Source organism: Staurois parvus, unplaced genomic scaffold (genome assembly GCF_062004578.1).
Source record: "Staurois parvus isolate SC_StPar_1 unplaced genomic scaffold, SC_StPar_1.0 ptg000734l, whole genome shotgun sequence".
Lineage (NCBI taxonomy): Eukaryota > Metazoa > Chordata > Amphibia > Anura > Ranidae > Staurois > Staurois parvus.
In genome coordinates, this window is record NW_028318530.1 from 3,468,133 (window position 1) to 3,494,281 (window position 26,149).

Sequence of the window (26,149 nt, forward strand, 5' to 3'; positions counted from 1 at the left end):
ATCTGAAACTTTAGTATCACTTTCATTTAAGATGAGTATTCTAAATGAGAGTTGGTATTTGATGTGCAATAATATATGAAACAATACCTTAACCAGAATGTAGCTATGAAGTATCATTAAATTTGTAGCCATTTCTGCTGGGATCTTAATTTTCTGTGTTTTCAGTTCCATATACATGCTAAAGAGAACGTCATGTGCAGTCCGGTAGTTACCTTTCAATGTAAAAAAGAACAATGATAATACTTAGTAACTCCAGAAAATTAGACAAATATTTATTGTGTGAATGGACTTATTACAGCTGTTGGTGTAAAGAGTACTAACACTACCACTCACACTGCTGCCTTTCATGAAGTACTACAAAAGCATCTGAATCTGGTGCCCCTAGTGCTTGAGCATCGATCACTGTGTCCAACACACGGTCCGCAGTAAGCAGTGCGCCGAGAGTTTAGATCACTCTACTTACCAGCACTGATACAGTTGCAAGAAAAAGTATGTGAACCCCTTGGGATTACGTGGAGTTTTGCATGAATTGGGCATAAAATGTCCTCTGAACGTCATCTAAGTCACAACAATAGAAGAACACAGTCTGCTGAACATAATACTACACAAACATTAGATGTTGCCATGGTTTAATTGCACATAACATGTAAACATTCACAGTGCAGGGAGGAAAAAGTATGTGAACCTTTGGACTTAATAACTGGTTGACCCTCCTTTGGCAGCAATAACCTCAACCAAACGTTTCCTGTAGTTGCAGATCAGACCTTCACAACGATCTGTAATAATTTTGGACCACTCCTCTTCACAAAACTGTTTCAGTGTAGCAATATTCTTGGGATGTCTGGTGCGAATCGTTCTCTTAAGGTCATGCCACAGCATTTCAATTGGGTTGAGGTCAGGACTCTGACTGGGCCACTCCAGAAGGCGTATTCTGTGCTGTTGCAGCCATTGTTTTGTTGAATTACTTGTATGCTTTGGGTCATTGTCCTGTTGCATCACCCATCCTCTGCGGAGCTTCAGTTGGCGGACAGATGGTTGTACGTTTTCCTGCAAAATGTCTTGATAAACTCTGGAATTCATTTTCCCATCAATGACAACAATCCGTCCAGGCCCTGAGGCAACAAAGCAGCCCCAAACCATGATGCTCCCTCCACCATGTTTTAAAGTGGGGATGAGGTTTTGATGTTGGTGTGCTGTGCCTTTTTTTCTCACACATAGTGTTGTGTGTTCTTCCCAAACAACTCAATCTTGGTTTCATCTGTCCACAGTATATTTTGCCAGTAGCGCTGTGGAACATCTTTTGCAAACTTCAAACGTGCTGCAATATTATTTTTGGACAGCAATGGCTTCCTCCGTGGTGTCCTCCCGTGTACTTCATTCTTGTTTAATGTTTTTCTTATTGTAGATGTGTCAACAAAAATGTTAGCATGTGCCAGAGATTTCTGTAGGTCTTTAGCTGACACTCTGGGATTCTTCTTTACCTCATGCAGCATTCTGCGCTGTGCTCTTGCTTTCATTTTTACAGGACACCCACGCCTAGGGAGAGTAGCAACAGTGCTAAACTTTCTCCATTTGTAGACAGTCTGTCTTACCGTGGACACATGAACATCAAGGCTTTTGGAGATACTTTTGTAACCCTTTCCAACTTCATGCAAGTCAACAATTCTTGATCGTAGGTCTTTTGAGAGCTCTTTTCTGCGAGGCATGGTTCACATCAGACAGTCCTTCTTGAAACCAGTAAACCCAAAACAGGTGTGTGTTTTTTAAGGGCAGGACAGCTGTCAGCAACACATCCAATATCATCACACTGATTGGAGTCAAGGTTGGCTCACTCCTGGCTCCGATTAGCTCTGGGAGAAGTCATTAAGCTAGGGCCTCACATACTTTTTCCTCCCTGCACTGTGAATGTTTACATGTTATGTGCAATTAAACCATGGCAACATCTAATGTTTGTGTAGTATTATGTTCAGCAGACTGTGTTCTTCTATTGTTGTGACTTAAATGACATTCAGAGCACATTTTATGCCCAATTCATGCAAAACTCCACGTAATCCTAAGGGGTTCACATACTTTTTCTTGCAACTGTATAAAGACTATACTCCGCCCACAGTTAAAATCCCGACCTCAGGGAGGCACAGTGACATGGGAACGTATTATTAGGTACGTGATCACCAAAGCAAGGTGATCAAGTTGGGGTGGGGAGTGCTGTTGGGGAGCTGTTACAAATCAGCAGTGGGGTGGCTGGGGATCACTAATGTGGTGGAATTGGGGGGGGGTTAATAATGCTGACACCAATGTTGGGGGATATTTTGCAACCACTGATACCAATGCAGGGGATGATTATTGCAGTCTTTTACACCAATGCTGAGCTTTATAATTGCAATGTCTGACACTAATGAAGGGGGTTATTATTGCAGCTAATGACACCAATGCTGCAGGTTATTATTTCTGTCTCTGACACCAATGCTGAGGGTTATTACTGTGGTCTCTAACACCAATGCTGCAGGTTATTGCATCCACTGGCACCAACACTGGGGATTTTGATTGCGTGCACTGACATAAATGATGAGGCTTAATTTATTCCCAGTTACATCATTGTGCATTGTGATATGCTGCAAAAAATGAAGAGGCTGAAATTTCAAGGCCAGATTTTTAAGTGTCAAGGCGTGTTACAGCTCATTCATTTTGAAAAGGCTGCCTAACTTGACCCAATGCAGCTCAATGCACTACTATTGTGTGACCCTCTCAAAAGTGTCAGGGGCCACGCTTGAGGCCCTATAATTTTCAAGTTGACCATCACTAAGATTGTTTTGAGAAAAAAAATCTAAGACTACCCTATTGTTCTGAGATTTCACTTCAGAATAAACAGAATTATCAACCTGTTAAGAGAAGCTGGAAATAATGTACCCACTGGCAGGATCAACAGGCAGGAAAACTATGTTATGAGGAGCTCAGAAAAATGAAAACTGCTGTTATTGCTAATGACAATCGGGCCGGCATATATCATCAGACTGGTCACAATAGAAAGTCCATTATCACACAGAGTTTGAAACAATGTCACATTTTATAATATTTCAAATAACACAGATAAAGATAAATCCCTGGACACAGAAATATGCCTTTGGAGAGAAAGGCATCCTGAATAATGATTTATAAAGGTACTTGTATAAAAAAAGAAGGATATAGAAACCATATATTTTAGCAGTCATCTTTCTTCTCCAGGTTAGAATACCTAAGTAAGTACCTGACTGATAACTAAGAGTTTCAGTACTTTGCACCCTACATACAAAAAAACAGACATTACCTGCAGACTGTTCTTCCCTTGCAATAATGATTGCAGTGCGGGCAGCCTCTCGGTATTGATTTAGTGCCATGTACAAGCGGAACAAATATTGTGCATCCTGAAATAATAATAAATCATTTGCCATGTTATTCCACAAACTATTGCACATTTTCTTTGATGTGTCTAGTCATAAATGTTGGCCACTGATCATTTGTAACAGAATGGAAAACTCTACCTTAGGCATACCATCACTCTCCCCCATCAGATAGTCTATCAGCTGATTGGTCAAAAGCTCATCTTTGGCCTCTCCAACCTGTTCCGAGATTTAAAAAGTTGTGATGAGGAGATCAGCTAAAGATAAACATACCAATGAATAGGACAAGATAAAGAACACATATGTATCAAATAAAACCACAGTTGCTAATAGGAAACAAGATAAAGCTGATCTTCAGATTTTAATGAGGTTCAAATAGTTAATTTGAACAAAGCTGGTCCAAACAAACAATTTACTTCACTGCAGTGGCTCTCAGTATGGACTGTATGTAGCCTCAGCTACATACTGTATACAGTGTTGTGTTCTGGATGGTAACTTCTCTTCCTAATCCTGAAACAAGATTGAGTTGCTTTGTATTCTATGAATGAATACAATGCATTCTTCTGATTGGCTGAGGCAAAGATTTTTACATCATCTGCCTGCCTCTCTGATTCAGCCAATTAGAGGAAGCTTTGTATAAATTCCTATCCTATCCCATCCCACTGCTGCATACTGTATGTATCCAAGTCTACATACAGTCCATACAGCGCTGAGAGCCGCTGTATGTCTTAGTGAAGTAAAAAGTTTGTTTGGACCAGCTTGATCCAAACAGATATTTAAACTTCACAAAAAGCTGGGGATCAGCTTTAAAGCTGAACTCCAGCAAGGTAATAAAAAATACCAATGAATGCTTTATGTATTTATTTAAAAATGATTACATCTTCTTTGCATAAACTTGTATAGATGCCTAGACATGACTAGACTAGCCTGTACAGCAGCACTAGGAGAATAGGAGAAGTAGCAGCAGGACTTTGGCCAATCAAGTGTTCTGCATTCAGATGTGCTGACGAAGAACATGCTGAAAGGGAGGACCTCATCAATCCAATGCTGCTCCTTCAATATTTGGGATTTTCTTTTACTTTTACTTTAATTGATAATGGTAAACAAGACAAATAGATAAGGTGAATTTCACGAACAGGGACACGGATTGCAATATAAACTGACAGGGGTTCTAATCCTTCTCCACTCTATCCAACGCTACAAAAAAAGGTTTTTCCTTTAGTTATACTTTAAGTTAAATTTTGAAGAAAAAAAGAAAAGGGGCTATATAAGGCCATGTCAGATCTCATAACTTTCTGATGCTCTACTCATAGTCATATCCATTTTAACTATGTCCTGGATTTTCTTACCGTCTTGATGGCCATTTCTATAGCTGTGTTCTCATCTGCAGATGAGCATTTCAGGAAATGTTTCAGTGCCTAAAATATAAAATGAATAAACACAATTAGAAAAGTATTCACTAAGCTACAAATTAAGAAACATTAGGATAATATGAAAAAAAAAAATTTCAGTGAGCCGAAGAGAGCCAAATAAACTACAAATATCAACTCAATTTCCTGATGGCGTCAGTAAGTGGGTAGAGGTGATGCAGCAATAATATACAATGTGCAGATACCAAGGGGCATCAAACCAGCCCCAACTCCAATGGGAGGGAACTCCACTGCCTATGGCACAGTCCTGTGCCAATAAGTTTCAATTTCTTCAGCAAAATAAAGATGTAGGACATGGAATAGCAGATATTTTCATGCCCGCCCACAGACCTTTTTCCCTCTAGGTCCGGGGTGTTTATTGCTGCAAAAACCTTGGATTTGCTTCCTGCAGTAAGGATGAAAGCAGGCTGACAACTTACTCCGTTTTTTCTTTTGTGTTTAAATACATATTTTATGTATTTTTAAATTCATTACCTGTTTTTGATATAAACAATGTTATTTCATTGACCTACCCTTGCATGCTGACCACAAAGCAAGAAGAACTTCCCTGCTTGAAAGTGTTTCTTTTCCCCCTCAAAGTACAGAGCAATACTCTGATAATCTTCATTACTGGTGTTCTCAGATCCTGCAATATACAGATATTTTTCTGTGACGGACTGTTGGAGACATTAGTATTATGGGTAGCACATACATGAATACCTCTGTTATAAGACATCATTTGCAGTGAATAACTATGGGGAGAAGATTTCTAGCCCATGAGATCTACTACTTACTCAATATCTTTAATCCAGAAGAAAAAAATGACAGTGGATTTTTATGTAGATATGACATTTAAGAAGATTCAGATGTCTCAATCTGGCTCACTCCATCCCCATTCGTCATATATAAAAATACCCCTAGGCTGATTATTGGAGAAACAAGTGAATAAACCTATGTGCCTGGCTGCGGGACCAAGTAGAGGTATTTTGGGGAGGACCTGGACAGTAATCCAGCGGCTCCTATGGGAGTAGTGTTACACAAATACCAAATGCCTGCAGCTAATAGCAACTAAATAGAATTCATCTGTCACCTATACTGGCTTCAGTAAACAAAGCAGAACAGCTGTTGTGTGTTGCTGTACATTGGGGTTGATTTACTAAACTGGAGAGTGCAAAATCTGGTGCAGCTGTGCATGGAAACATTTCAGCTTCCAGTTTTTGTTTTTTTTGTCAAAGCTTAATTGAACAAAGCTGATTGGCTGCCATGCACAACTGCACCAGATTGCACTCTCCAGTTTTAGTAAATCAACCCCTATGTGTGCATTTATTGCTTATTGATTGTTTGTATTGAAGTATAGAAGTCTTTCAGTACATTGCGTTTGTCAGTATCTACCTATAACATCGGCATAGATTTCCATCTGGTTGTGTTGCTGGGCAAGCTGGAATGCTTCATTGTTACATTTAGACAGAACGAGGAACTGGATTGCTGATCCATAATCTCCAAGACGGAGAAAGAACCTACAAAGGAAAAATGTGTCTTATATCGTGACAATTAGAGTAACAATGAACATCAATCCATCAAAGATTGTTTCTAATATTACTAAACTTTTCTACAAAGATTCAGTTTGCAGTTTAGAGTTTACAGCCATTTAGGGAGTACTAATTTCCATTTTTTTCCCAAACCCCTTAGTTTTGAATATCTCTCAGAGCTGGATGCCCATAAAAAAAGAATTCACCTGGCTACCATCTTGGCTCCCTCCAGTGATTGTGTCTCTTTCACAATGGCAACAGCTTTTTCAGGGTTGTTTAGATGGTCCAGGTAGATGCGAATGACATTATCCCAGTCCTTGGCATTCTCATAGGCCAAAGCAGCATCTTTGTACCTGGAGTGAAGGAAATGTCAGCTAAAGAACACTGGAACACTTCACACTTCATTTAACAGCAGAAAATATTAACATCCTTTAAATTCCATATCCTAAAAAGCTATCTCCACCAAAAAACAATATTTTAGTCTTGCATGATTGCTTGCAATTTAACCACTTGCCTACCAGGCACTTATACCCCCTTATTTACCAGGCCAATTTTCAGCTTTCATCAATTTTGATCATTTTTTTCTCACAAATAGAGCTTTCTTTTGGTGGTATTTAATCACCACTGGGCACTTTACTTTTTGCGCTATAAATAAAAAATTGCCAAAAATTTGAAAAAAAAAAAAAGTTTCTTTGTTTCTATTATAAAATTTTTCAAACAGGTAATTTTTCTCCTTCACTGATGTGCGTTGATGAGGCAGCACTGATGGGCACTGATAGGCGGCACTCATGGGCACTGATAGGCAGCACTAAAGGGCACTGATAGGCAGTACTAATGAGGTGGCACGGATAGGCGGCACTGATAGACAGCACTAATGAGGTGTCACGGATAGGCGGCACTAATATGCAGCACTGATAGGTGACACTGATGATGGGTACTGATAGACGGCACTGACTGGCATCACTGCTGGGCACTGACTGGTGGCACTGACTGGCACAACCGCTGGGCACTAACTGGTGGCACTGACTGGCAGCACTGCTGGGCTGCACTGGTGGGTGGCACTGGTGGGCGGCACTGGTGGGTGGGCACAGGTGGGTGGCACTGGTGGGCACAGGTGGGTGGCACTGGTGGGCACAGGTGGGTGGCACTGCTGGGCACAGGTGGGTGGCACTTCTGGGCACAGGTGTGTGACATTGCAGAGTGGCACAGGTGGGTGCACTGCTGGGCACAGGTGGGTGATCTGCTGGGCACAGGTGGGCGGAGCTAGTGGGCGCACTGCTGGGCACAGGTGGGCGGAACTTGCGGGTGGCACTGCTGGGCACCGATCATCAGGGCACTGATCATCAGTGCCCTGATGATCGGTGCCGATCCCCGCTCTGACAACTGCCGGTTCTTGGCAGTACTTTCCTCACGATCTGACAGCGTGAGGAAAGTGCAGCCGAGAACCGGCACTTGCATTTCCCTCTGATCAGCGTGTCATTGGACACCGCTGATCAGGTGGTAAAAGGCCGCTGTGATTGGCCTTTTACCACATCACGTGATCAGCTGTGTCCGTAGGACACAGCGATCATGGAGATCACCGGGTGCGCGCCCCCTGGGGCGCGCAGGAGAGCGCGTTCTGGGGGGACGTCATATGACGTCCACTCAGAACTGGCCGGCCGCACTGCAGCCGTCATTCGGCTATCTGCGGTCGGCAACAAGTTAAGCAATGTTCTCTGTTCTTATATATCGCAGGTGCTGCAATTGGCACAATATCCACCATCCAACTCAGGAATCCTTAACATTTTTACAATTACAGACTCCTAATGAATTTCCCAGTATTTCCCCATACTCCTATTACCAGATTGTTGAAATTATCATCATCACCAGTTGTATGACTTTAAAAGATGTCAGTCTCTTGGTTTACTTTATATATACAGGTGAAACTCGAAAAATTTGAATATCGTGCAAAAGTTCATTTATTTCAGTAATGCAACTTAAAAGGTGAAACTAATATATGAGATAGACTCGTTACATGCAAAGCAAGATAGTTCAAGCCGTGATTTGTCATAATTGTGATGATTATGGCTTACAGCTCATGAAAACCCCAAATCCACAATCTCAGAAAATTAGAATATTACATGCAATCAATAAAACAAGGATTGTACATAGAACAATATCGGACCTCTGAAAAATATAAGCATGCATATGTACTCAGTACTTGGTTTGGGCCCCTTTTGCAGCAATTACTGCCTCAATGCGGCGGGGCATGGAAGCTATCAGCATGTGGCACTGCTGAGAGAGCACAGCTGAGAGAATCTATGGGGTTCAGATCAGGCGAGTTTTCTGACCAATCAAGCACAGTAATCCCACGGTTGTTGAACCAGGTTATGGTGCTTTTGGCAGTGTAGGCAGGTGCCAAGTCCTGCTGGAAAATTAAGTCCGCATCCCCATAAAGCATGTCTGTGGAAGGAAGCATGAAGTGCTCCAAAATCTCCTGGTAGTCGGCTGCGTTGACCCTGGACTTAATGAAGCACAGTGGACCAACACCAGAAGATGACATGGCTCCCCAAATAAACACAGACTGTGGAAACTTCACACTGGACTATAAGCATCTTGCAGTGTGTGCCTCTCCATTCTTCCTCCATACTCTGGATCCTTGGTTTCCAAATGAATTGCAAAAGTTGCTCTCATCAGAAAACAGGACTTTGGACCACTGAGCAACAGACCAGGTCTGTTTTTCTTTAGCCCAGGTAAGACACTTCTGACGTTTGTTGTTCAGGAGCGGCTTGACAAGAGGAATACGACATTTGAAGCCCATGTCCAGGATCCGTCTGTGTGTGGTGTCTCTTGATGCACTGACTCCAGCCTCAGTCCACTCCTTGTGAAAGTCCCCAACACTTTTGAATGGCCTTTTCCTGACAATCCTCTCCAGGCTGCGGTCATCCCTGCTGCTTGTGCATCTTTTTCTTCCACACTTTTCCCTTCCACATAACTTTCTATTAATGTGCTTTGATACAGCACTTTGGGAACATCCAACTTCTTTTGCAATTATCTTTTGAGGCTTTCCCTGCTTATGGGGGGTGTCAATGATGGTTTTCTGCACAACTGTCAGGTCAGCAGTCTTTCCCATGATTGTGATTCCTACTGAACCAGACTGAGAGACCATATAAAGGCTCAGGAACCCTTTGCAGGTGTTATGGCTTAATTAGCTGATTAGAGTGGGACACTTTGAGCCGAGAATATTGCACCTTTTCACAATATTCTAATTTTCTGAGACTGTGGATTTGGGGTTTTCATGAGCTGTAAGCCATAATCATCACAATTATGACAAATCACAGCTTGAACTATCTTGCTTTGCATGTAATGAGTCTATCTCATATATTAGTTTCACCTTTTAAGTTGCATTACTGAAATAAATGAACTTTTACACGATATTCTAATTTTTTGAGTTTCACCTGTAGATAGCTAGTAGAGATGAGCGAATCGAACATGACAAAGTGGAATTCGTTCCGAAGATTTGGAAAAATTCTATTCGCGACGAATCCGAACATTAGCAAACTTCGGATGCACAAATCGAATTTTCCCAAAAATGGCGGCGACATGTGTGGCCACGGAGAAAATGGACAGAGAAGATGGGGCGGGGATCTCTGGGAAGGCGCGCAGACAAGGCGCGCTGACCCATAATGCATTCATGACATGTGATCGCATTAGCCAATCAGCAGCCAGCCAGCACTATAAATCGCGGCCATCTTAGAATTCTCCATTAGCCCCCGGTCATTCAAGAGAGACAGACCTGTGTGTATTAAGGGACAGAGTTAGGGCCACAGAGACTTTAGGGCCACAGAATCGTTACTCAGGGACACAGAATCATTACTCAGGGACACAGAATCGTTACTCAGGGACACAGAATCGTTACTTAGGGCCACAGCTATCAAAGAATCGAAAATTTAAAGTGACATACACCCTTTTTTTTTTTGGTGGCTGTCGTGCACAGTTGGTGCTGCAGTTTGCCGATTGTGCAAAATAAACTGACTTTCTGCTTCACAACCACTACTGTACGTTCAAAGAGTTAAATCCATTTACACGCCGGGTGGCGGTAATATTTTTTGGGTGATTAGTGCATTCCAGTGACATAAACGTACAGTTTCCAGCCAGCGGCAAGCTGCAATTGACCGATTGTGCTAAATAAACTGACTTTCTGCTTCACAACCACTATTGTACGTTCAAAGAGTTAAATCCATTTACACGCCGGCTGGCGGTAATATTTTTTGGGTGATTAGTGCATTCCAGTGACATAAACGTACAGTTTCCAGCCAACGGCAAGCTGCAATTGACCGATTGTGCTAAATAAACTGACTTTCTGCTTCACAACCACTATTGTACGTTCAAAGAGTTAAATCCATATACACGCCGGGTGGCGGTAATATTTTTTGGGTGATTAGTGCATTCCAGTGACATAAACGTACAGTTTCCAGCCAACGGCAAGCTGCAATTGACCGATTGTGCTAAATAAACTGACTTTCTGCTTCACAACCACTATTGTACGTTCAAAGAGTTAGATCCATTTACACGCCGGGTGGCGGTAATATTTTTTGGGTGATTAGTGCATTCCAGTGACATAAACGTACAGTTTCCAGCCAACGGCAAGCTGCAATTGACCGATTGTGCTAAATAAACTGACTTTCTGCTTCACAACCACTATTGTACGTTCAAAGAGTTAAATCCATATACACGCCGGGTGGCGGTAATATTTTTTGGGTGATTAGTGCATTCCAGTGACATAAACGTACAGTTTCCAGCCAACGGCAAGCTGCAATTGACCGATTGTGCTAAATAAACTGACTTTCTGCTTCACAACCACTATTGTACGTTCAAAGAGTTAGATCCATTTACACGCCAGGTGGCGGTAATATTTTTTGGGTGATTAGTGCATTCCAGTGACATAAACGTACAGTTTCCAGCCAATGGCAAGCTGCAATTGACCGATTGTGCTAAATAAACTGACTTTCTGCTTCACAACCACTATTGTACGTTCAAAGAGTTAAATCCATTTACACGCCGGCTGGCGGTAATATTTTTTGGGTGATTAGTGCATTCCAGTGACATAAACGTACAGTTTCCAGCCAACGGCAAGCTGCAATTGACCGATTGTGCTAAATAAACTGACTTTCTGCTTCACAGCCACTATTGTACGTTCAAAGAGTTAAATCCATTTACACGCCGGCTGGCGGTAATATTTTTTGGGTGATTAGTGCATTCCAGTGACAGAAACGTACAGTTTCCAGCCAACGGCAAGCTGCAATTGACCGATTGTGTACAATAAACTGACTTTCTGCTTCACAACCACTATTGTACGTTCAAAGAGTTAAATCCATTTACACGCCGGCTGGCGGTAATATTTTTTGGGTGATTAGTGCATTCCAGTGACATAAACGTACAGTTTACAGCCAATGGCAAGCTGCAATTGACCGATTGTGTTCAATAAACTGACTTTCTGCTTCACAACCACTATTGTACGTTCAAAGAGTTAAATCCATTTACACGCCGGCTGGCGGTAATATTTTTTGGGTGATTAGTGCATTCCAGTGACCTAAACGTACAGTTTCCAGCCAACGGCAAGCTGCAATTGACCGATTGTGCTAAATAAACTGACTTTCTGCTTCACAACCACTATTGTACGTTCAAAGAGTTAAATCCATATACACGCCGGGTGGCGGTAATATTTTTTGGGTGATTAGTGCATTCCAGTGACATAAACGTACAGTTTACAGCCAACGGCAAGCTGCAATTGACCGATTGTGCTAAATAAACTGACTTTCTGCTTCACAACCACTATTGTACGTTCAAAGAGTTCAATCCGGTTTTATTTTTGGGGTCCTTATTGAATTAAAGAGTATGTCAGACAACACGCAGAGGAGTGGCAGAGGAGGCAATGTTTCAGGAGCGAGCAGACGTGGCAGCAGAGGAAGGGGTCGAGGCAGCACTAGTCGCAGCCAGAGGCCAGTGCTCCCGGTGTCATCCAGCGGTCGTGTCTCCACCGACAACCCTGCCATCATCGATTGGTTGACTCGGTCGTCTTCCTCTTCCCAGGTCTCCTCTGAAACCTACAGCCAACGGTGGGTGGGTACGTCAGACACAACCGTTAGTTGGCATGGCCCGGGAGCAAGCCCACTGAAATCACGTGTCCTCGACCTGCCCCTGTCCTTTGGTGTTCCCTCACCAAGCGAAGTATCGCATGCTGTGGGCTCAGCCCCACTGTACAGTGAGGAAGAGCTAACAGAGGGCGGTCAGGAACGGGGGGAGACATCCGCCTCTTCAGCAGCCAGGCGAAGAAGTACTGGCGAGGAGAGTGGCTCGGTAGCCGGTCTAGAGACAGGTCTGTCTCCTGACCCACACGCAGGCGAGGGGGCTAGTAGTGACGCGGAGACCCTAATTGATGATGATGAGGCTGATCGCACTTGGCAGCCTCGTCGTCATCAGGCTATTGCTTCCGCATCATCAGGAGAAGAGGGTGCCAGCTTGTCAGCGGGCAAAACAGTCGGTGGGTTGCCCAGGAGGCAGCAGGGTCGCAGCAGTGTCAGTGGAGCCAAACGGCCACGGAGTAGAGCACCAGCTCCACTGCAGCCTACCACCACGGCCAGTAGTGGTGCCGGTGTGCACGGAGGAAGTAGCAGTCAGCCAGTGAGGAGTAGCGGGGGCAAAGTTTCCTACTCGGCGGTGTGGCAATTTTTCGTCAAGCCGCCCGAGGAAGTAAACGTAGCCGTATGTCGACTATGTGGCCAGAAAGTCAAGCGTGGCCAGGGGGCCAATGTTGGGACTACAGCGTTGCGTCAGCATATGCAGCGTCGCCATTCGGTGGCCTGGGAAAACCGTGATAAAGATACAGCGGTTCTGCCTGCCCCAGCCCCCGCTCCATCACCCGCTCCGTTACTTGCTCCATCACCCGACGTCAATCGCCCTCTATCAGCCAGTCAAGGCTCCAACACCTCTGCTGAGGGGAGTTGTCGCTCGTTGGCATCTTCCGCTCGTTCAGATGCTCCTTCTCCTGCTACTCCTCTTCACGGATTCCGTCAGCAGTCTTTCTTGGAATCCGTTTCCAAGAGACAACAGTTTGCGAGCACGCACCCGACGGTGCAGAAGCTGAACGTCCTCCTGTCCAAGTTGCTGGTGCTGCAGTCCCTCCCTTTCCAAGTGGTGGACTCAGCACCTTTCCGAGAAATGATGGCTTGTGCCGAGCCGCGGTGGAGAGTGCCAAGCCGGCATTTCTTCGCCAAAAAAGCAGTGCCAGCCCTGCATTCACATGTAGAAGAGATGGTGGGCCAGTCTTTGAGCATGTCGGTCTCTGCCAAAGTGCACGGCAGCGCCGACGTGTGGAGCTGTAACTACGGTCAGGGACAGTACATGTCATTTACGGCCCACTGGGTGAACGTGGTGCCGGCACAGCCGCACCAGCAACTTGGACAGGTCACGCCGCTTTTGCCTCCACGTTTGCACGTCCTTGGTCCAGCAAAGATGTCCGCCTCTACCACCTCTTCTTCCGCCGTGTCCTCAGCCGCCACCCCCGTGCCAAGTCCCATTACCCGACCGACATATCACATGTGCAGGGCGCAACGGTGTCACGCTGTGCTGCACCTGGTATGCCTTGGCGAACGTAGTAACACAGGGGAGGAACTTGTGAGTGTAATGAACAGAGAAATTGACAGATGGCTGTCTCCGCGCAAACTGAAAATCGGAACCATGTTGACCGACAACGGGAAGAACATGGTGTCTGCTCTGCGTCAAGGAAGGTTGTGCCATGCGCCATGCATGGCTCACGTGTTCAATCTGGTTGTCAAGCGGTTCCTAAAATCCACCATCCCACTGCAAGACATCCTTAAAATGTCACGTAAACTTTGCATGCATTTCAGCCATTCCTACACCGCAAAGCACACCCTCCTTGAGCTGCAGCGGCAGAACGGAATTCCACAGCATAGCCTGATCTGCGACGTTGCAACAAGGTGGAATTCAACCCTACATATGTTAGACCGCCTTTACGAACAGCGAAAGGCCATCACCGATTTCCTGATGTTACAAGCGGATAAAGGTACTCCCCTGTGTAACTTAGATGTCAGCCATTGGCAGCTCATGCGTGACACCTGCCGCTTGCTCAGGCCCTTTGAGGAGGCCACGCTATTCGTGAGTCGGCAGGACTATGGGATGAACGACGTCATTCCTCTGTTGCACGTCCTGGAACAAATGCTGTTAACAATGGCTGGTCAGGGTGCGGTAGACGTGGCGCATAGATCTCAACGCCACATGACCCCTGTGGGGGCAGGACAGGAAGAAGAGGAGGAGGTAGAGGAGGACATTGGTGCTCAGGAATTATTGAGTGAAATGGGTGGTTTTTCCACTCAGCGGACAGGAGTGGAGGAGCAGGAGCATCTGGTAGAGGAGGAGGAGGAGACAGAGGACCCAGACGCACCGTGGCAGTATGCTGTGGAGATGGAGGCAGGGAGTCCCTCGCATTCCTTGGCACAAATGGCCCATAGCATGCTCGGTTGCTTGCGTAGCGACAGCCGAATAATAACCATCAGACAGAGGGATGACTTTTGGCTGTCCACCTTGTTGGACCCTCGCTACCGTTCAAAAATGGTGGCCTTTTTCACACCTGCTGAGAGGGAGGCCAAAATAAAGTACTATAAAAACCACCTATGTAGTCAGTTGGTCTCTGCCTTTCTGCGCCAACGTCCATCCTCAGACACTGTGGGCCCTGTGCGCTCGCGTTCCGCTGCCATGGCAGCAGGGGAGGGGTGGGGTGGTAGGAGCAGTGGCAGCTCCACCAGCAGCGGCTGCCTCAGTCTGCAGTCGATGATGAGTAGCTTTCTTCACCAGCGCAGTGAGGAAACTACTAACCAGCCGCAGCAGCAGCAGCATCAGGTGGACCTGGAGCAGGACCTCAAACAACAGGCTTGGGCCTACTTGGACAGCACCCTGCCAACAGAGGTAGACAATCCCCTTGACTACTGGGCAACGAAACTTGACCTTTGGCCCCAACTAGCTGAATTTGCCCTTGAAAGGCTGTCATGCCCGGCCAGTAGCGTGGCATCGGAGCGCGTGTTTAGTGCGGCAGGAGGTATTGTAACTCCGCGGAGGACACGACTGTCCACCCAAAGTGTGGAGAGACTCACGTTTGTGAAAATGAATCAGGCGTGGATTAGTCTGGATTTCAAACCACCAGTTCCTGACACAACTGACTAAATCCGCCATGAATCATGCCCCAAACATGTTATTAGTGACAAATGGAAGACCTCCACCTGATCCGTACATTTGTATATATATTTTATTGAGAGGCTGCTGGTCGGCCGACTCATGTTTTGCACATTTTTAATGACTTATACTCTGCAGGTCGGGCCCCTCATGAATTGGGGTTTTTAAATTATTTATACTTTGCTGGACGACCGTCACATGAATTGAACCTTTTTAATGACTTATACTCTGCTGGTCGGGCCCCTCATGAATTGGTGTTTTTAAATTATTTATACGTCGCTGGACGACTGTCACATGAATTTAAACTTTTTAATTATTTATAGTCGACCAGTTCCAGACCGATGGAATAGCAATTTTTTAAAATATTTATTTGACACGTGTTGTCCATCTCATCAATGAGGTGGACTGTTTATTTATTGGCCACGGTTTGGCCCCCTCCTGTTTCTTACATTGTTAACTTGTTGTATCGGTCACGGTTTGGCCACATGTTTGGTTGTCTTGTTAAGATTTCCTGTAATGTACACAGTTACGCTTGACTTGTCAACTTTCCACAATCTACTAAGGTATAGCATCGCATCAAAGTTTTTTGTTTTTTTTTTTGGTCTAAACCATTTCTTATAATGTCAATTTGTAGGATACGCCGCTGTAAGGCGACCTACTTTTTTGTCACTGTGTAGACATCTATTTATAGGCCGATGTTTGGCCAGAACAATATATTTAGTAATAACCTAGCCGTTCAAGCCGCTCACTGAACACCTCGGGAATTGCTTTGTATATCTGTCGCCTTAGGGGCCGCTGTCTGGCGACATAATTTTTTGTCACTGTGTAGACATCTATTTATAGGCCGATGTTTGGCCACAAAAATATATTTAGTAATAACCTAGCCGTTCAGGCCGCTCCCTGAACACCTCGGGAATTGCTTTGTATATCTGTCGCCTTAGAGGCCGCTGTCTGAACAGCTCATGAATTGCTTTCTATATGTGTCGCTTTTGAGGCCGCTGGCTGGACAGCTGATGAATTGATTTGTATATATGTACTTATTGTCCGCTGTCCGGACAGCTCATGAATTACTTTTTGTATATAGCCTTCCAAACCACTCTCAGAATAAGTCATGATATTCATGCTGTGTATAGCCTTATAGGCCAATGGTCAATCAAGTCATGATTGTTATAGTGTGTATAGCCTTATAGGCCGCTGTCTTTACAACTTTATAATTCCATGCAGTATATAGCCCTATCGGCCACTTTCTGGCATCCAGTTGCTGTAGCCCCCATCACCACACTGTGCCACGGGCCCCTGTACCGCCTTCTCATACTGCTGCCAGATCCATCCTCTGCCATGTGCGTCTTTGTCGTCTGCTCACGCTGCTGGGTTCCAGTTTTAAACCTAGGCCTGTGTATGGCTTCCGAATACTGCTGCCTCCACCGCCACCCTGCGCCATGTGCCTCTGTCGTCTGCTCACGCTGCTGACGGCTTCCGCTTTTTAACCTAGGCCTGTGTATGGCTTCCGAATACTGCTGCCTCCACCGCCACCCTGCGCCATGTGCCTCTGTCGTCTGCTCACGCTGCTGACGGCTTCCGCTTTTTAAACTAGTCCTGTGTATGTCTTCCGAATACTGCTGCCTCCACCGCCACCCTGCGCCATGTGCCACTTTCGGGTCTCCTCACACTGCTGCCAGGTCCATACTGATTCATGGCCCCCTGTACCGGCTCCTCATGAACGTGGTTCAGCGGGTTCATCACTTAACGGCAAATCGTTGACAAATGCTGGGACGTTCAGTGTTGTGCGCATTAAGCCAGACACCAAAGGGCAGCACAGACCTGTTATTACTCACTCAAGCATGGCTGAACAAAACCAGTCAATACCACAAATTGGACCCAGACCTGCCCAGGGTCTCGTAACTAGATTGCACGGAGGAGTAGAGTCCGTTATCGGAATTAAATAGACAAAACGCCACACCAAAAAGAATGGCTATTTCCAACACTTATTCCAGAAAGAGGAACAACCCGTTTCATATACGGCCCGTAGACGTTTCACGTCTGCCACATTCAGTCGATTTAAGACGCAAGCTCCACTTCCTGTGGTCTCGGACCGTCGATATACCTTTAAGTGTCAGCTTTGAAGCTATATTCCCTCCGAAGCACTGACACTGGTGCCCTTCCGTCAACATGCCTTTAAGTTTCAGTTTTCAACCATATTCCCCACAGAAGCCAAACTCTTGGGTATCCCAGAAGCTGCTCAGCGGGTCAGGGCAATAAAGCTCCCGGTTCGCAGGTTGTTCCGTCTTATGGATGGAAGTACGACGGTATATGATCTTCTTCGCACCCACGGCATTACCTCATAAAATTTCTGCATTGCATCTGCAATCACAACGCTGACTTCCCGGATCGCCACTCAGCCATTGGACTCTTGATAGTCGTCTCCCCACACTGCTGCTGGGGGGACTTTTTAACCTAGGCCTGTGTATGGCCTTCAATTGAAGCTGCTTCCGCTCCGCCACTCTGCCATTGGACTCTTGATAGTCGTCTCCCCACGCTGCTGCTGGGGGGACTTTTTAACATAGGCCTCTGTATGGCCTTTAATTGAAGCTGCTTATGCTCCGCCACTCTGCCATGGGCCTCTTGGGTATCCCAGAAGCTGCTCAGCGGGTCAGGGCAATAAAGCTCCCGGTTCGCAGGTTGTTCCGTCTTATGGATGGAAGTACGACGGTATATGATCTTCTTCGCACCCACGGCATCACCTCATAGAATCTCTGCATTGCATCTGCAATCACAACGCTGACTTCCCGGATCGCCACTCAGCCATTGGACTCTTGATAGTCGTCTCCCCACACTGCTGCTGGGGGGACTTTTTAACCTAGGCCTGTGTATGGCCTTCAATTGAAGCTGCTTCCGCTCCGCACTCTGCCATTGGACTCTTGATAGTCGTCTCCCCACGCTGCTGCTGGGGGGACTTTTTAACCTAGGCCTGTGTATGGCCTTCAATTGAAGCTGCTTCTGCTCCGCCACTCTGCCATTGGACTCTTGATAGTCGTCTCCCCACACTGCTGCTGGGGGGACTTTTTAACATAGGCCTCTGTATGGCCTTCAATTTAAGCTGCTTACGCTTCGCCACTCTGCCATGGGCCCCTGTACCGCCTCCTCTTGCTGCTGCCAGGTCCAGAGTGTGTCATGGGTCCCTGTACGGCCTCCCATTGCTGCTGACTTCATCGCCAGACTCTGCCATGTGCCACTTTCAGGTCTCCTTACACTGTTGGTGGGTTCCATTTTGTGATAGGGTGCTGTATGGCCTTCCATTGCTGCTGCCTCCACCGCCACCCTGCGCCATGTGCCTCTGTCGTCTGCTCACACTGCTGACGGCTTCCGCTTTTTAACCGAGGCCTGTGTTTGGCTTCCGAATACTGCTGCATCCACCGCCACCCTGCGCCATGTGTCTCTGTCGTCTGCTCACGCTGCTGACGGCTTCCGCTTTTTAACCTAGGCCTGTGTATGGCTTCAGAATAATGCTGCCTACACCGCCACCCTGCGCCATGTGCCTCTGTCGTCTGCTCACGCTGCTGCCAGGTCCATACTGATTCATGGCCCCCTGTACCGGCTCCTCATGAACGTGGTTCAGCGGGTTTGCATCACTTAACGGCAAATCGTTGACAAACACTGGGACGTTCAGTGTTGTGCGCATTAAGCCAGACACCAAAGGGCAGCACAGACCTGTTATTACTCGCTCAAGCATGGCTGAACAAAACCAGTCTCTACCACAAATTGGACCCAGACCTGCCCAGGGTCTCGTAAGTAGATTGCACGGAGGAGTAGAGTTCGGTATTGGAATTAACTGTGAGGGACTTTTAAACCTAGTCCTGTGTATGGCCTTCAGTTGAAGCTGCTTCTGCTCCGCCACTCTGCCATTGGACTCTTGATAGTCGTCTCCCCACGCTGCTGCTGGGGGGACTTTTTAACATAGGCCTCTGTATGGCCTTCAATTTTAGCTGCTTACGCTCCGCCACTCTGCCATGGGCCCCTGTACCGCCTCCTCATGCTGCTGCCAGGCCCGTAATCTGCCATGGGCCCCCGTACCGACTCCTCATGCTGCTGCCAGGCCCGTAATCTGTCATGGGCCCCTGTACCGCCTCCTCATGCTGCTGCCAGGTCCAGAGTGTGTCATGGGTCCCTGTACGGCCTCCCATTGCTGCTGTCTCCATCGCCACACTCTGCCATGTGCCACTTTCAGGTCTCCTCACACTGCTGGTGGGTTCCATTTTGTCATAGGGTGCTGTATGGCCTCCCATTGCTGCTGCCTCCACCGCCACACTGTGGCTCCACACTCTGGTTTTGGCCCCGTGACTGCCCAAATGAGTGAAGTGTGCGGTGATTCTAAGATCGACGGCACTCATCTGCATGTCATACTGACTGACAGTATTATTTCTCTTCCCCAGCAGACTCCAAGGGCATTTAAATTAAAGGTACAGTGTTCTGCACTAATATAAAGGCTCTCTGAAGCCTAGAAACACCCTTTTTATAAGTTAAATTCGCAGCGAATATATTCGGCTCGAAGTGAATTTATTCGGCGAATTCGGCGAATCAGCCGAACCGAATTTTTGAATAATTCGCTCATCTCTAATAGCTAGGGACAGAACAGCTGAAACAAATAGTCATAAGAATCGTACCATATTATTATATAAATTCTAAGTTCTACTTACACCTTGCAAATCAGCCTCTTCCTGATCATTCCCAGTGCCATCACACAAACTGGTCTTTCTCCAGTAAAATTCCACTTACAGTACACACATTGGTCTTTTCCCAGGGAGATGCCACCTCCAGCACACAAAACACATACTGTTCTTTCCCAAATATCCCTCCTCTAGCACACAATCTCCAGCTTTTCCAGCAGGAACTCTTCAGCATGCAGTTACACAATCCCCTCACACTAACTGCATAATGAACACTAGCTATATTCTCCCCATAGACATTTCTCAGAGTTCAAACACAGTTAAGCTCAGTTCAGCAGCAGTGTCTTGCCCTCCCTCCCCTGCAGAAGAAAAGTTGGCCATACCCTGGTATTTTTTTCCATTCGGCCAGCAGGCTAAACGAAAAAAAAAAAAACAGGATTCCTCCATCTACTCAAATGGGATGGAGGTCAAAGGGACCCCTCCCCTAACTGGGACATTGTATTCTGAGAGTTGATCTGCCACTGATCAACAGAAGTTTCCAACATGTCCCTTTGACAGAAGTTGATTGAAAAAACAAACAACTTCTGTCGAGTGGGGGAGCCCACACACTGGACGAAATGAGGCAGGTCCCTACTGGACTGGCCAAAGATCAGTGCATGGTCAGCTAAAGTTTCTCATTGCTTCTCATTGTGTGGTTCAGGATTGTATGTGTGTTTGTGTTAGGACACACATTGGTCTCTCACCTGAATCCTAACCCCAGCATATACACATCACTTCCCAGTATCCATACTAGACATGTAGCCATCACAATACTAAATAATGATATCAGGCTCTTAATGTAGAATATTCACATCAATTTGTAGCCCATATACAATTAACAAAGATTGACATCTTTGCTATGGCCTTGTGGGGGGTGCAGTAGACACAAACATTCGGAGACATCTTACCACTGAAGGTTTTAACAAAGTTAGGCTCTAAACATAAAACAACTCACTTCCCATCAGCTTCCTTGGCTTTTGCGTACTGTAAATGGATCTTGGGTGAAGTGACATTAGGAAGAAGCTCTCCAACTTTTGCCCTGAAATAAACAAAGCAAAACTCACAAAGAAGCCATTCTATAACAATGTCATACACCTAGATATGTTGAATTTGTCTATGTTCAATGAGAACTACAAATGGTAAAATTGTATAATATGAGCGACTTCTATTACCAAATCTAACTAGTCACCACAGTTTTATCTTTTTTTTTTGTGCTGCCAGAGGGTAATAATGTATACCTTGGAAAAACAAAAGTGCTTGTTGTTGCACAGGGTGATTCTTCAACTTGTGAGCATGTCCTGATCCAGCTGAGGATAAGCACATAGCCCCACCTATCATTCTCGGAGAGAGACTACTGCTTTCCATTGGCAGCCTATGATTTGCTGAGGAGTGCCCCCATACAAAGGTTCACATTCAAATGTGTGCACATGTATCTGGTGGTTTTAAGGTGAGAGACACCATTAAGAGCAAGTCTTTGTTTTTCACAAGGGTTCTTATAAGGAATTTGATTGTCACTTTACATACATTATTGGTTGGTGAAGTAGACTACTGACCAGTTTTTAGAGCGGATGTACACAGAGGCTGCTTTGTCATAGTACTGGCCCTTCTCATACAGCTGGGCTGCTTCTGAAAATTGCTAGGTTGGAAATAATAAACGAAAAGCATAAGCAACAGCGCAGATCAGATAATCAGTCCACCACAAACCAACATTTCAGTTTTTGGTAAATGCAGGAAAATTACATCATTTAAGGAGTTCTCTTATCTCTTTAACAGTGAGTTCTGTGCTTCTGTATTCCTGACAGTGCAGTTGTGAAAGAATCCCAACTTTTTTCTGTTTTATTTTAATTTTTTTTTTTCATTTTACATTGTGGAGAATACAAAAGGAGTAAGAATTCTTATGCATAAATCAAGAAATCTGTCATAAATGACTAAACAGTAGAAAGTTCATAAAATGGGTGACTTTAGTGCTCTCTTCTCCTATATATCCTCCTGATGGTCAGGCGTTTGTGCAGAATAGTGCTGAAGGGGTGCACACTCACCAGAACGCACAGATAAATGAGCGTTTATTATAGATTCCCCTTTAGGATCATCAACTGGACATGCTGTGGTATTACGACAAAACACCTTCCAGACCTCCTAGATGTTCCTGTATATTCCCTGGTTTAGATGACCTGCGTACTTCTCCTTAGGATCAGCATACGATTCGTACCCCACAGAGAGATGAGTGGCTAGAATGGGTACTCCCCAAGGGAGTCAGAACAAAACGCATCCATAGTGTAGTAGGTCATATGAAGATTTATTTAAAATTCAGCAACCCGTGTACACGGTATAAGGTAAACAAAATGGACTAACCGTCCAGTATTAAAAATGACCGCCGGAGCGCCACGATGCTCCGGCGGTATGACGTCACGGCGTTCTTGGCTCCTCCTACGCGTTTCGTGCACACGCACGTCGTCTGGGGGGATGTGCCACTGAACGCCGGGCCGTGCGACGTTCATTTATATGCTAGGCGCATGCGCTTTGGAAAGGCGCCATCATCCTGAAGTCTGACCACGAACGATCGGATCTTCATACCTGCGCCATTTTTCATTAGTTTTGCATACTAATAAGTGTACTCGGCTGGTTATCATTTTCAAGCATTATGCTTTTATCCTTCAAAACCTTCCAATCAATATTACTGACCACCAAGCCGATTAGTACACATTTTACTTTATATGGTGATAGGATAATTATATTTCCAATTAGCCAGAGATAGATTCCGAATCAAAAATGGTCTATTGTGTGTGGCACTAGCATATAAACTATATGCCAAAATATATTATACATTAAAATACAATTTTAATATGAGTCAAACATACCCAATGTAGTGCAATTAAAATAAAGGACTACCATAAGTCCTTACTAAAATATAGATTATAAATTATAAAATAGTATATAAAATACAGTATCTATCAATCAATACAAATGGATTTAAATAGATGGTCCAAAGGTTTACTAAAAGGGGACATAGATGTATTGAGCCAACAGCATCTTATCCTATTTTCTGAATATATAGTTTTAACTGTTATTGATGAAACAGTTAAGATCTATATCTATATTGTGACCTTTGGGCTGCAGCGTTTGGAGTTCATATATCCAGCGCGTTTCGAGCTGAGAGACTTTCCGTATTTTGTTTATCCCCCTCCAATGGGGTTGTACAGTATCTATCCCAACAAATTTCAGGGTTGATGGATCATTATTATGTTTACATTTGAAGTGATAAGACAATGAATGATCTTTATATCCCTTTTTAATATTACTGATATGTTCTCTCAGTCTATCACGTAGACGTCTGGTAGTACGCCCCACATACTGGAGTTTGCAAGAGCATTCAAGGAGATATACTACGTTCTTACTGTAGCAGGTTATACAATTGTCTATTTTATATGATCTTCCTGTAGTGCATGAAGAGAAGGTAAATAGTTTCTGTCTCCTTACGTTATTAATCTTACAAATAACGCACTTATTACACGGAAAGAAACCTTTTATATTTGGTGTAAAAGTAATCTTCTCTGGAGGATCAATGACGTTTGGTGCTAATCGATGTCTTAATGAAGTGGCTTTCTTGTAAATAACTTCAGGTTTTACTGGAAGAATTTTAGAAAGAATAGGGTCCGCCATCAACACATTCCAGTTTTTATTTATAATGTGTTTAATGGCTCTATGCTGTGTAGAATATGTGGTTAAAAACGGACAAGACAAAGACCTGTTGGTTATGCTTTTTCCCTCCAACAGTGTATTTCTATTTAGATTAGCCACTTGTTGTATGGTGTCATCCATATTCTGTTGGGAATAACCTTTTTCCACAAATTTCATTTTTAAGGTTTCAGCCTGTGTGTGATACATATCTAATTTGGTACAATTCCTACGTATTCTAGTGAATTGACCTTTGGGGATATTAGCTAACCATACGGGATGATGGCAACTGTCTAACGGGATGAAACTATTCCTGTCCGTTTTTTTAAAGAAGGATTTGGTAGTAATCATCCCATTGTCATTTGATAATGTCAAATCCAAAAAGTTTATCTCTGTGTTACTAAATACATAGCTGAATTCAATATTGCATGTATTGTCATTTAATGTTTTAAAAAAGTTATGTAGAGATTCCTCTTTCCCATTCCATAATAAGAACACGTCATCTATAAATCTTTTGTAGAATAATAGCTCCGGCCATTCTCTTGCGTAAATTAAAAACTCCTCCCAATACGCCATAAAAAGATTTGCTAGACTGGGGGCAAACTTTGCCCCCATTGCTACTCCTTTGGTTTGCAAAAAATATTTGTGGTCAAACCAGAAATAGTTGTTCTGCATTGCAAACTGCAGTAATGTTAAAATATACTCAATATGTAGGGGAGATAAAGTGCTTAGAGTGTCTAAAAAATATTTTGCAGCATCCAACCCATCTTCATGTGCAATGTTGCTGTATAAGGATGTGACATCCGCTGTGACTAAAAAAGTCTGAGATGAAACTTCAATATCTTTAATCTCCTTTAAAATATGCTTCGTATCTTTTAAAAAGATACAATCAAATAAGAGACATGAACCCATATATTCACAATACCAATCTCCTAATCATAACAGACAACTTAATCAGTATAATGTATCAACATCTAATAGATATGAACCCCTATTTGATCAAAATGTGGGTACACGGAATATGCAATGGCATCCAACTTATGACCAGCAATATCATCCCAATAATGGGCAAACCTCCCATAATAGGAACCAGAAACAATATCAACAAAGGGGAGGAGCATCCCCTAAGCAATACTACCAGAATTATTATCCCGGGTCTAACAACTACTCGCATCACCAGGGAGTAGCAACACCTCCTAGGCAGCATAATCAGAAGCCTGCGTATTTCAATAAACCACCTAATCCACAATACAATAGAGATCAATATGACAATCGGAATTACCAGCAAACACCGCCGAGAGCACCACATAATTATGTTTATAATAGAACACCCCAGGTTCATTTTTTAGGGGAGGAAGGATCCCGGAAAAGAAATGGTTCCGGAGAGGGAAAAGGGGTGGCAAAAGGGTCAACAGAAACAGGCAAAAGAAGGAAAATGTAGCTGGTCAAGGTATTTTCAATCTAAGCAACACAGCATTAACACAACCTGAATTAAAACTTCTTGATAAGGGGTTAAAATTTGCCCCTAAACAGAAGTTAAACAAGTTTCAAACTTATATTGATATTCATAGATTTTCACGACAGCTTGCATTAAAACGACATTTTTATTCTAATCCATACCATTATGACCAGAATAGTACTACTAATCATTCTACATTAAGGAACGCCTCAACTTTTAATCCCCCTCCCCAATCTAGATCCTATATTAATATTTTTAAAGAATTAATGTTGAATGATTTGGAGGAGTTAAATATTAAAAAGATCCCTGATATAGACACCAAGAAAGCGATTGATCTCCTATTAGAAAGGAAGGATTTGGTCATCAGACCTGCGGACAAGGGAGGAGGGGTAGTTATACTTAATAAACATGACTACCTAGAGGAATCCTACAATATTCTTAATGATACCACTACTTATACCCGCCTCCCTGGGAATCCTTTATTATCTCTTAAAAAAGGTTTGAAAAGTATTATAAGAAAGGGATTTGAGAGTGGTATACTAAATAAGAAGGAAAAGGAATTCCTATGTCCATCAGCTCCGAGACTTCCGGTGTTCTATATACTTCCAAAGGTGCATAAAAGCTTGACGAAACCACCAGGGCGACCTATCATAAGTGGAATAGGTTCACTATTCTCTAAAGCAGGAGAATATATAGATTACTTCCTGCAGCCGCTGGTCACGCAAACTCCATCATTTTTAAAAGATACGAAGCATATTTTAAATGAGAT

At 44.3% G+C, this 26,149-nt stretch overlaps 1 protein-coding gene across 3 annotated transcripts in view; it reads right to left on the bottom strand.

The window, feature by feature from the left end:
* The window catches only part of WDR19 (WD repeat domain 19), a 96,225-nt gene that overhangs the window by 12,156 nt on the left and 57,920 nt on the right, over nt 1-26,149 (bottom strand). For all 3 annotated transcript variants that reach the window (XM_089654042.1, XM_089654041.1, XM_089654043.1), the window contains 9 exons: nt 21,800-21,882; nt 21,202-21,285; nt 6,522-6,668; nt 6,179-6,303; nt 5,320-5,432; nt 4,727-4,795; nt 3,519-3,596; nt 3,305-3,401; nt 88-212 (listed from right to left, as the gene is read on the bottom strand). In XM_089654042.1, the coding sequence (XP_089510168.1) occupies nt 88-212; nt 3,305-3,401; nt 3,519-3,596; nt 4,727-4,795; nt 5,320-5,432; nt 6,179-6,303; nt 6,522-6,668; nt 21,202-21,285; nt 21,800-21,882 (921 nt within the window). The remainder of the gene's footprint in view (nt 1-87; nt 213-3,304; nt 3,402-3,518; nt 3,597-4,726; nt 4,796-5,319; nt 5,433-6,178; nt 6,304-6,521; nt 6,669-21,201; nt 21,286-21,799; nt 21,883-26,149) is intronic.